The sequence below is a fragment of the Aspergillus mulundensis genome, assembly GCF_003369625.1.
Source record: "Aspergillus mulundensis strain DSM 5745 chromosome Unknown scaffold_14, whole genome shotgun sequence".
In the NCBI taxonomy this organism is placed as follows: domain Eukaryota; kingdom Fungi; phylum Ascomycota; class Eurotiomycetes; order Eurotiales; family Aspergillaceae; genus Aspergillus; species Aspergillus mulundensis.
The window spans coordinates 633456-645558 of record NW_020797902.1 but is presented as its reverse complement, the minus strand read 5'-3'; the positions used below and the strand labels follow the sequence as shown (position 1 = coordinate 645558).

General features: G+C 20.1%; 1 protein-coding gene across 1 annotated transcript; it reads right to left on the bottom strand.

Moving 5' to 3' along the window:
- Nucleotides 1-1140, bottom strand: DSM5745_10182 (uncharacterized protein; the record flags this gene model as incomplete). Its single annotated transcript, XM_026752198.1, has 1 exon — nt 1-1140. One exon carries the CDS (start codon nt 1138-1140, stop codon nt 1-3), a length of 1140 nt encoding a protein of 379 aa, XP_026599260.1.
- Nucleotides 1141-12103: the final 10963 nt, after the last annotated feature.

Below are 12103 nucleotides of genomic sequence, written 5' to 3'. Positions count from 1 at the left end.
TCAGGCCTCATCTGTAAACATAATCGGATTGCCTAGAATGCAAATCTCCTTCCTTGCGCAAAGTATACTGACAATCATTGCACCGAGTGACGCGAAACTACTTCCTGTCCCGCACGATGCTGCAGCAGGCATTGCTATAGGGGCGCAAGGAGGGAAAACCGCCGCTGCACCTGCACATACTATAAAGCCAAGCTTTCCAGCAACGATGCTTACACGCGCCGTCTGTTCATAGATGTTGTCTCTTGGTGGCAAGTTACCCACGCATCTGAGATTCAATCCCTCCAGCTCCCCCGCGCGCCAAATATCCAACCAGACAAGGTCTGCTTCACGATGTCTTTGCCCAGTAATCGTAAGTGGAAGCAGACCCTCATGGAAAGTAATGGGATAGTCAACGACGAGCGGTTTGTAAGCTGGGATAAGAAGATGGAATGTAGCGGTACGCCCGTGAGGTCCCCGTCCTTGCTGGACAAGAGTCTCCCGATCAGTCCTCATCCGCATGCAAATAGTCGGCAGGTCACGGTGATAACCGCCGAATTGAGGACCGAGTGGATTCGCCGCGTTCATATTTTCGAAAACAGGATACCAATCTGTATCTGGATGCCAGACGTAGAAGCAGTCCTGTTGCCCGCCCTGGGATTCCTCGCCGCTGTTATCCCCAGCCTGAGCCTGGTTATTCCTAGCCTGCGCCATCTCGTTCCGAACGAATCGATACACGTGGGCGCCGAATCCGTCCGTCACCCAGCCTTGTATTCTCGCAACGTTGGCGACCGCAAGCTCGTTTTGTATAGCCTCGAGGCTCGAGCCGACCCGTTTGACGGCGGCCGAAAGGTCCAGAAGCGCCAGCGCTATTGATACGAGCGCTGCTCCCTGGAACTTGGCGATGAATGGAGCGGAGGAGTTGAAGGCCTCTGGAACGACACGAATTTCCTTGGATTCGACGCTCTCGATTATTTCTGGGATGGCGGCTTCGATGCTCTTGTAGGTTTGCTCTTTCTGTTTGGAGGCCCGCCCGTCTCTCCATTGAGCGTAGGCCTGCTGCGCAGCGAGGACGGCTTGAACGCCATATTTTCGGATATACTGCCGGACTTGTTTTGACGACAGACTAGCAATATACGAGAGTGCTCTTGCAGGTGGGTTCATTTCGACGCAGTTGTGGTAGCAGAGACTCGCTGTAGGGCGCCTGGTGCTGGGCTCCTGAAATCGTGGATGAAAGAAAAGGACGCAGGGAATGTTCAGCGGAGCTGCGGGCTAGGTATGGCGAGGCTGCGGGTGTAAGGTTGTTGGATCCGTGGACGGTGCATAGCCCAGTTCAATGTTAACCCAAATCGCCGCCATAGCCAATCGTTTGGCGCCCGCTGAACACTCGGGAGCAAGTCAAAGCCAACCGTTTCCTATGGCACAACCTGTCCTCGGTGGGGCATGGGAGCCCTATGTGTTAAATTGTCAGCCAATGGTGGAGATCGCTTAGTTTGATAAGAAAGCGCTGCAGCGCTTTGACAGCGCTTAGGCGCCTTAGGCAGTCTTAATTAAAATACTATAATACCTATTACTAAATTACTTGCCTGTATAATTATAATATTTATAGTTTTTTAAATATTATAAAATATTAGTAAAAGTATTTAAAATTTTTATTATTTTTAAAAGTTTAAATTATTTATATAAACCCTAGTTAGCTTTAGCTTTTAAATATTATTATATTTTTTATTTAATTTTTTAATATTTAATTAATAGCTTTTTTAATATAATATTTAAAGGGTTTTATAATTATAAGCCTGGAAAACTACTTAATAATTTAGTTTATTAAATTTTTACTTTTTTTAAATTTTTTAAAGTTATTTATATTTCTTAAGTACTAGCCCTTTTATTATATAAAAACCTTTTATAATTAATTATTTTTTATATTTACACTTAAAAAGTTAAATATTAATTAAATCTTAATTTTTATACTTAATTTATTAATTTAAAAGTTATTATAAGCTTTACTACTAGTACCTTAAATATAATAATTTTTTTAAAGTTTAAAAAAAACTAGCTAGTATGGTATAACTATATTTTATATATTATAATTATTATAAAAGTTTAAAAGTATTTTAATTTAAAAGTAACTTACTAAACTTTTTTAAGCTTTTTTAACTTTTTAAAAATAATGCTAATAAAAAAATATTTAAAATATTTAATTAAAAATAAAACCATGCTAAGCATGTTTTTTTTAAAAATTTAAAATATTAATAATATTATATAAAAGTTAATTATACTTTTTATTTAATAACTTATTAAAAATAAGCTTACTATAAAGGTTTTTATTAAATTAAAGTAATAACTTACTTTTATTAATTTTAAAATTAAATTTAAGGCTTTTAATAATTATATTACTACCCTTATTATATTAATTTAATAAAAAAAAGTTACTTAGTAGCTTTAAAATTACAAGCATGCTTATTAAAAAAATTTATGCCTTAAGTAACCTAAGGCTAATAATAAAATAATTAATATAATATTTTTAAAGGCTATTAATAAATATTTAATGGCTTATACAAAGCATTATATAAATTAATTAAATTATAAAAAACCTAGTAAAACTAATTATCTTATTTTTATTTTTAAGTTTTAATAGTATTTTTTTATTACTAATAGCTTTACTAAAACCTTTACAAAAAAAATAGCCTTTACTATACTTACTAAAAAGTTAAATTAGCCCTTTACTAATAATTTAAATATTAAAAGATTTTTTACTAATAAACCTTCCTGGGCATTAATTAATAATAAATTAATTTATTTTTATAAATATAAGCATGTTATAAAATTTTATTATAACTTTATATATTCATGCTATTTAAAGTCTTATAAAATAAATAAAGATTTAAAAAAAACATTAATAAAGCACTTAAAAGAAATAATAAATATAGTAAAAAGCTTTAAAAGTTAAAGGTTAAGAATATTAAGCTTTTTAAAAATAGGAAAAAAAATATTAAAAATTAAAAAGCTTAGTAAAATAACTAAAAAAATATATAATTTATAATTTTTAAAAAATATTATAAAGCAGCCCTAGTATTTAATATTTTAAGTAATTTAAAACTTTAAAATACCTTTATTTTTAATACTAGCACTTTTATTTATATTTATAATAATTTTAGTTATTTTACCTTTTTAAATTACTTTTAAAATAATAATATTTAAGCTAAAAATATAATTATAACTATATAAGGCTATAAATTAGTTTTTATTTATTTAAAAGTATTTAATAAAGGGATTATATTATTTATATTATATAAAATTATATATACTTTTAAATTTTATTTTAATATTATAATAGCAAGGCCTTTTTAAAAAGCTAAATATACCTAAAATTTTAATACTTTTATACTTAAAAATAATAAACTAGTTTTTTATTTTAAAAATTATTTATTAGGCCTTTAAATAATAAAGCTAAAAAAAAGCTTTTTAAAGCTAGAAAAGGCTAATACTCTAACTTAATAAAAAGTTAAAACTTTAACTTAAAAAGTATAACTTTAAAAAAATCTTAAAGCTTTTTACTAGTACCTAGGATATATTAATAATAAAATACTTAAGTATTTTTATAATAATAAAAAAGATTAGTATTTTTAATTTTTAATTACTTAAGCATTATAATACTTACTAGGTTAATTAAGCTTTTTAATAAATATTTAAATAGCTTAAAAAATTAGTTACCAAGCTATTTATTTATATTTATACTAATTTTATTTTTATAAAGCTAGTAATAAATAAAAATTAATAAGTAATTTATTTTTATAATAAATTTTTAAAATATACTAGGCCTATACTTACTAGCTTAAAAATAATTATAAAAATATTATTAAATAATTTATATAATTTATATAAAACCACCATAAAGTTACTTTTAAATTCCTATTTAATAATAATAAACTTACCTTTAGTAATAATATTTTTAATTTTACTGCCTTTAAAGGTATTTTTTAAAACTAGTTTACTTTATACTTTTTATTTTAAAATAATATAGCCAAGCGCTATAAAGGTATTTTAATTTAAAAAGTTAAAATAATAGTTTTATATAAAAATATTTTACTTAATATATAGCCCTAGGTTATAAAAATAATAGCTTATATTAATAATTAAATTTTTATTAAAGCTATTAATTAAATAACTTTATAAAAAAAACTTACTAGTAAGAAGCCTTGTATTTTAGGTATTTAAATTATTAGGTATTTTTTTAAGTAAAAAATTTTTAAAAAAAAGGCCTTTATAAGATAGAGCCAAGTGCCTTACTTAGATATTTTATAGGTTATTAAGCCTTAAATATTTAATAAATTTAGTTTTTTTAAAATTAATATATTAAAGCTTATAAAAATATTATTTTTAATAAATCTTGGCTTTATAATTTATAAAAACTATTTTTTACTATTAATATTTAAATTAATTTTTTTAAATTATTAATTAAGGTTTTTAAACTACCCTCTTGCCGCTGTATTACTAAAAATATAAATTTAAATTTAAACTTTACTAAATTTTTTTTTAAAAAAAAAAGGGTATTTTAATAACAAGCAAGCCAAGAATAGTAAAGATATTTAAAAATAAAAGTATTAAAAAAAATAAAAATAAAAAATTTTTAAATATAAGGTTATACCTGGGCCTAATTTTAATAAAAATAAGATTTTTAATTTATTAAAGGGCTTTTTACCTTTTTTTACTTTAAATCTTATTTTAGAATGTTATTATTATAAAATTTTTATATAAAAATTAATATTAACTAGTTTTTTTAATAAGTTATTATAGCCTTTATAATAGGTTACATGCTCTTAAACTTAAAGAAATTTATTTTTAAACTTAACTAGTTAATAATTATTATAAAAAGTAAAGCAAGCCTGCTCCTAAACTCTTATTTATTTTATTATTAAAAATATAAAAAAAGGTAAAAAATTAAGAATTAGACCTATTATTTTTTTTAGATAGTTAACTAAATAAAAGCTAGTGTTTTAAAATAATTAAAAAAACTTTAAGTTTTATTTAGGTACTTTAATAAGTTATATAAGCTATATTATTACTATAATTATTTTTAATTTTACTTTTTATAATTATATATAATTTATTTTTTCCACTTTTTATTAAAACCCTAAAAAAAAAATATTTTTATTAAAATAAATTACTGCCTTCTTCCAAGTATTAAAAAAATCTTAAAAATTATTTTTTAAAAAATATATTTTTTAAAGTTATTAATTTTAAATTAAATAAACTTAAAAAAAATAGGAGCATGGGAGGTAGTTAATAAATAAAATATAGGTTTAAATAAGCTACTCCCCTTATTATAAGTATTTATATATAAGTTTAATATAAATAACTACTTTTTTAAGGCTAAAGCTCAAATTTATATATATAAAAATTTTAAATTAATTAATTATAAAAATAATTAAGTAGCTATAACCTTTACCTATTTTTTTTAAGTTATTATAATACTTATTACTTTTTTTAATATAAATATAAGGTAATATAATATTATTAATACCTTTTTTAATATAGGCCTTAATAAATTTATATACCTTTAATTTTTAAATAGCCGCAAGCAAGAAAAAAAGCCTTCAAAAGTTTTTAAAATTATTTATAGCTTTAAAAGGTTTTTTTATTTTTAGTAACTTAATTTAGCTACTACCTTATATAAATTTAGCTTTATTATAATACTTAAAAAGAAATACCTTTTTACTAGTAAATTAATAATTTTTTTAGTATATATAAATAATTTTATTTTTATAAACATTTTTATTAAGTAAGGCCGCTTTATAATAGCTACTTTTAAAAAAAAAATTAATAAAATATAAGCTTTAGTATTTTAGTAAAGCTAAATAATTTTTAAAAATTTAAATTTTTTAAAATAGGCCTTAGTGCAAGCTTTAACTTTTTTAAAACTTTTATATTAAAGTTATTATAAATTAATTTTACTTAAATATTATAATTTAATTACTTTTTACCCTGTTTTTATTACCTAGCAAGCTTTATTTAAATTTTAATATAGCTACTTTTAAAAATATTAAAAAAATAAGGTTAAAAATTAAATTTATTAAATATATTAGTACTTTTACTTATTTAAATATTTTTATATAATAAGCTACTTATTAAAATACTTTATTAGTTTTATAAATTATTATTAATATATAATAAATTAATTTATTTTTTATTTTTATAATACATGCTTTCTTACTTTTAAATACTTTAGTTTAAATAACTTTAAAAATAAGGTTTTTATTAAGAAATATAAGATTTATAAGTTATACTTTAATATAATATTTATAAATTACTTTAATTAATTTTTTAATATAGGCTATATTTATAAGCTATATAAAAATTTAATTAAATAAAAGGCTATAAAGCAGTGCTTAGTTATTATTTTTATTATTAAAATAAAGTTACTTACTTTTATTAAGGTCTTTAAAGTAACCTACTAATAATAAAAAGTTTTTAAAGTTATATAATTTAATTTTTAATACTAGCTTTTAATTTAATATAATAATAAATATTAATATATAACTTTACTTAAAACTTTACTATATTAATATTTATAATTTATAGCTTAGGCAAAAAGTTTAGTATAAAAACCTTTATATTAAATAAACCCTTATTAATTAAATAATTATAAATAGCCTTATAAAGGTGCTTATTAAATAATAATACTAAAAATTTATTAAAATACTAGGTTTAATAGATATTTTTAGCCTTATTTTTTATAAGGTCCTTGGCCTTAGGGATTTGCGAATAGTATAATAGGGTGTAATATACCTAAAAAAGGTTTATAAATAGTAATTTTTAGTATAAATAAAAATATTAAGATTAATATTAAGGTTTAAATCTCTAGCCTTGTAAAGGCTAAATATTTTTAATATATATTAAGTTAATACCTAAAGGTTAACTTAGTTATTTACAAGTAAAGTTATTTATAAATATTTTTAAGTTTTATAAAAGGGCTATATATAATATAATAAGTCTTATAATTACCCCCCCCCCCTTTTATAGCCTTGGTTCCTTAAGGCCTTGTAAATAAATAAAAATATATAATTTATAAAATACCCTTAAAAAACCCCTGCTAGTATATAAAAAACCTTTAATAAAAAAAAAATCTTGCCATGTATAGTAAAAAAAAGTATATTTTACTTATACTTTTTTTTATATAGCTAAATCTTGCTAGCACCTTTTCTAAACATGTTAGGTTTTATTTTATAAAGCCTTTTTTTAATAATATTAAAATCTTATATAAAATATAAGCATGCTTGTAAGTATTACCTATTTTTTATAGGTATATTTATTTAAAGTTTATAATTATTTTAATATCCCAGGCCCATGTAAAAGCACTAGCTATACCTTATTTTTTTAGCTAATTTTTTTATTTATTTTTTTTATAATTTTTATAAAAAAGTTAATATTTATAATATTCTTGCCTTTTTACAGGTTATAGTTACCTTTAATATTTATAAAATATTATTATTTTATACTTTTTTTTAAGTAGGCTTAATATTAAAGCTCCTGTTTAATTTTTTTTATAACTTTTTTTATTTATAAGCTGCTTGCTTTTTATAAGTATATTTTTTTATTAGCCTTTTTTATTTTTTCTATTATATAAATATATTTTATAAGCCTTTTTTTTTACTAGCTTGCTAGTTAAAATAACCTGTAAAATTTTTAATACCTTAAGTAATATTATATAATACATGCTTATATACTTTAAATTTCCTGCCTTTACTTACTTTTTATTAGGTACTTTATATATTTTACATGTTTTTTTATACTAGTATTTACTTACTTAGCTATTATATTTTATAAAAAAGTTTTATAAACTCCTAGGCTTTAAAAAATATATTTTATAAGCTTTAAATCCCTATAAAAATAAAGTTTTGCTTTTACTTTTTTATAAACTTTTATTTTTACTTATTTATAAGCTTTTATTTTTACTTACTTACAAGCTCTTAACTTTGCTCCCAAGCTTTTAACTTTACCTTATAAAATTTTAACTTTATTTTTATAAATTTTATTCCGCAAGCATAGCTAACTTATATATAGTTAATTTAAAAATAATTTTTTTTTTACTTTTATAAATAATATTTTATAAAATAGCTTTTATTTTTACTTTTAGCCTAGTTAATATCCTGCCTTTTATTACTAGCTAAGATTTTAATATCTAGTCCAGGCTTAGTTAATACAAGCAAGTTTTACTTAATACTTAGCCACCTTTTTTTACTAGTTTTTTTTTATATAATATATATTTATAGTATTAATATAAAGCTTACCAGGGTTATTATATTATTATAGTATTTAATAAGTATTTTTACCTTTTTATTTATAAGTTTTTTGCTTATTAATATATGTAAAGTTTTTTTTACTTTTTACCTATATATATTCTTATTTATAAAATCCTTATTTATAAAACTATTACTAACTTATTTATAGCTACTAGGTAACCTTTTTATTATTATATCCTATTTTACTAAAGGGCTACTTATTAAGGCAGCATAAAATACCTTACCTTTAGGTAAGGTAAGTATTATAAATTAAGCACAAGCCTGATTTATAATACTTTTTAAAAATATAATAACTAATTTAAAAAAAAAATTTATAATTACTAGCTTATTAATTTTATTAAAATTATTACCTTATAATAGTACTAAGTTATTATTTAACTATAAATTATATTAAATTTTTATACTAGTATAAAGGCATGTATATTAATATAGCTTTATTAATATAATTTAAATTTTTATACATGTATAAACTTATAAGGCTATTTTTATAATATATACTAGGTAAAAACCTTTATAAGGCTATAAGTATATAAAATATATTAATATTTTTTTTAAAAAATTATTTAATTATCCTGCTTTTATAAAATATATTTTTAGGGGTATTAATTAAAAATATAATAATTATTTATACCACTTGTATTTTTACTTTTTTATATAGAATTTAAACTAGTACTAAATAATTATTAGCTTAAAAACTATAAATAATTACTTACTATTATTTTTAAAGCTTTTTATACTTATAAAATATTAATTTTTATTTTTATACACAAGAAGGCACACGTGTTTAATTAGTAATTTATAAAAAATATTAGTAATTATAAAAAAAGGTTAGTAGTTTTAGTTAGTTTATAAATAATAATATTATTAATTATTAGTTAGTTTTTTTTAGGCCTATAAAAGTTATTTTTTATTTTTTTTATTTTTAAAAACTAGGTTTTATTTTTTTTATTATATACTTTTTATATACTTATAAGTGCCTTAGCCCGCGGACTAGTTTTTTTAATACCTTATTATACCCTAACTATTTTATATAAAGCTATTTAAAATTTTTTATCCCCGGCCTTAATATTACCTTTATATAATACTTAGCTTAATTTTTATTTATAAATCTTGCTTTATATTACTTACAAGTATTTATTTTTTTTTATTTTTTTATATTTATAAAGTATAAATATATAAAAAATATTATATATATAAAAACCTGGTAATAAAGCTATATAATAAGTATTTTACCTTATTTATTTAATTATTTTATATAAACTAGCTTATAGCTAGTCTAGCTTTTAGTTTAATGTTATTTATAATTAATTAATATTACTAACCTAAATATAGTTACCCTTTATAAAGGTCTTTTTTACTTTTTTTTATTAAAGTATTTTACTTATGCTACTTAGGTATTTTTTATGCCTTTTTATATAATATTTTAAATTTTTTATAAATATTTTACCTAATTTAATACTTTATAAAATACCTTATTTTCTAGTTTTAAGTTAAGTATTATAACTCTAGGATTTATTTTATATATTATATAAAATAATATATTATAAATAAATACTTATTATAAATTATTATAAGTAAACTTTGTAAAAAGTAAATAATTAACCTAATTATTTTATAAAAGATTAATATATTTTTATAAAAATTACTTTAAAATATTATTTAAGTATTTTATTTAATTATTTATTTATAAATAGTATGTAATACTTATTAAGTGCTTAATTAAAATATTATATATAAAGTTTAATTAAAACCCCTTTATAAACATGCTTTTATAATTTATTATAATATTTGCGGGTACTTTATATAAATAAAATATTTTATAAATTACTAGGTAAGCTAGCTTGTGACCCTTAATTAACTTTTTAATTAAAATAAAGTAAGCTATTTTACTTATTTTATTTATAATTACTAATATAATATTATACACCTCCCGCGAGCTATTTAAGTTTTTAATTTTAATATTTATAAGTAAGTTTATAATAAAGTTTATATTAATTTATTTTTAAGGCTTTATAAGTACTAGTAAAGGCTAAAATAAGCCTTGTTACTTACTATATAATACTTATAATTTTTAATAAATTTTATATACCTTATAGTATTTTTTTATAAAATCCTGTATTTTTAGCTAAAAAAACCTTTATTAAACTAATTTTAATATTTTTTTATAAAGTATTTTATAAATAGGTCATTATATAGCTTTGCTAAAATCTTTATTTATAATTAATAATAATTAAAAATATATAACTATAAAAAAATATATAAAAAGTTATTATTTACATGCTATTATTTTTATAACTATAAAGTATTTTTTATGTATTAAGATTTTTTAGCTTAAATTTATACTTATAAATAATATTTATAACTTTTTTTATAAAAGGGCCTTACTCTAGGAGTGCTAATAAGCTTTTTATAATTTTTTATAAAAGATTTATATAAAATAAACCTTTTTTTATAAAGCCTTTTTACCTTTTTATAAGGTATTTTTATTTTAAATAAAGTATTATAATTTATAACCTTAATAGCTATAAACCATGCATGGCTTGATTATTTATTACCTATTTTAACCTAGTAATTTTTTTATTTCTTTATTTTTAATAATAATAATAATAAATTTTTTACTTATAGTTTTAGGTAATAAATTTTTAACTTTATTATTATTACTTAGGTTTTCCCGTGCAGCATGCACTTTAATACTTTTAATATTTATAAATTTATTATTATAGGCACCTTACATGTTTATAATACCTAATTACTAAAGTAACTTTTTTTACTTACTTTACATAACCTTTTTAATTCTTTTTATATTAATTATTTTATATATAATTAATTTTTTATAAGGGTTTATCCACAGGGTTTAATTTACCTATATAATAAGTAATTTAAAACCAAAACCTAGCTAAAAACTAGGCCTAATAAATTTATATTTATAAAAGTATTTTTATAAATAATTAAAATACTACTAGCGCCTTATAATTTATAATTACCTTAATTTTTTATAATATATTTTAAAAATAATATTTTTATTTATAAAAGGATTTTATAATAGCTAGAAGCTCTTGCTTGCTAATAATATAATTATATTTTATTAAAATAAGCTTTTATAAAAAAAAAAGCTATAAGCTTTTATATTTTTTTAAAATATAATTAGGTTAATATATTATAAAAACTATTTTTAAAGGTATTTATTTTTACTTGCGTGGCTAACTTTTTTATAAAGTAGTTTAATTATATTATTTTTTTAAACTTTTTTTTTAAAAAATTTATTATATTATAATCTTTTAATATTATAATTAATACTTTATTTTTAGCTATTCTTGCGGGACTATTTTTTAATTTTTTAAAAAATTTATAAAAATTATTATTATTACCATGTAGGCATAAATAAACTTATAATATTAATTAATAAAGCCTAAAAATATAAAAATATCACGCATTATTTTTAATATTAGTTACTTTTAAATTATAGCCACATGTAATTTTTTTATTTTAACTTTATTAGGTATAATAATATATTTTAAAAAGTTAATTTTTTATATTATAAATATATACTTACTTTACTTATAGTACAGGCCTGTTTTATAAAGCTTTTTTAATACTTTATAAATATATTTTTTATAACTTTTTATATCCTGTAAAAATATAATAATATTATTAATATATATTATAATTATAATATTTAATAAATTATAAAATACTTAATTTATAAAGCCCTAAAACATTACAGGTATATTAATAAGTTTAAATAATATTATTAAGTACTTAAATAGCTTATACTTTATATAAAATACTATTTTTTATTTATCCCTAGCTATAATATAAATATA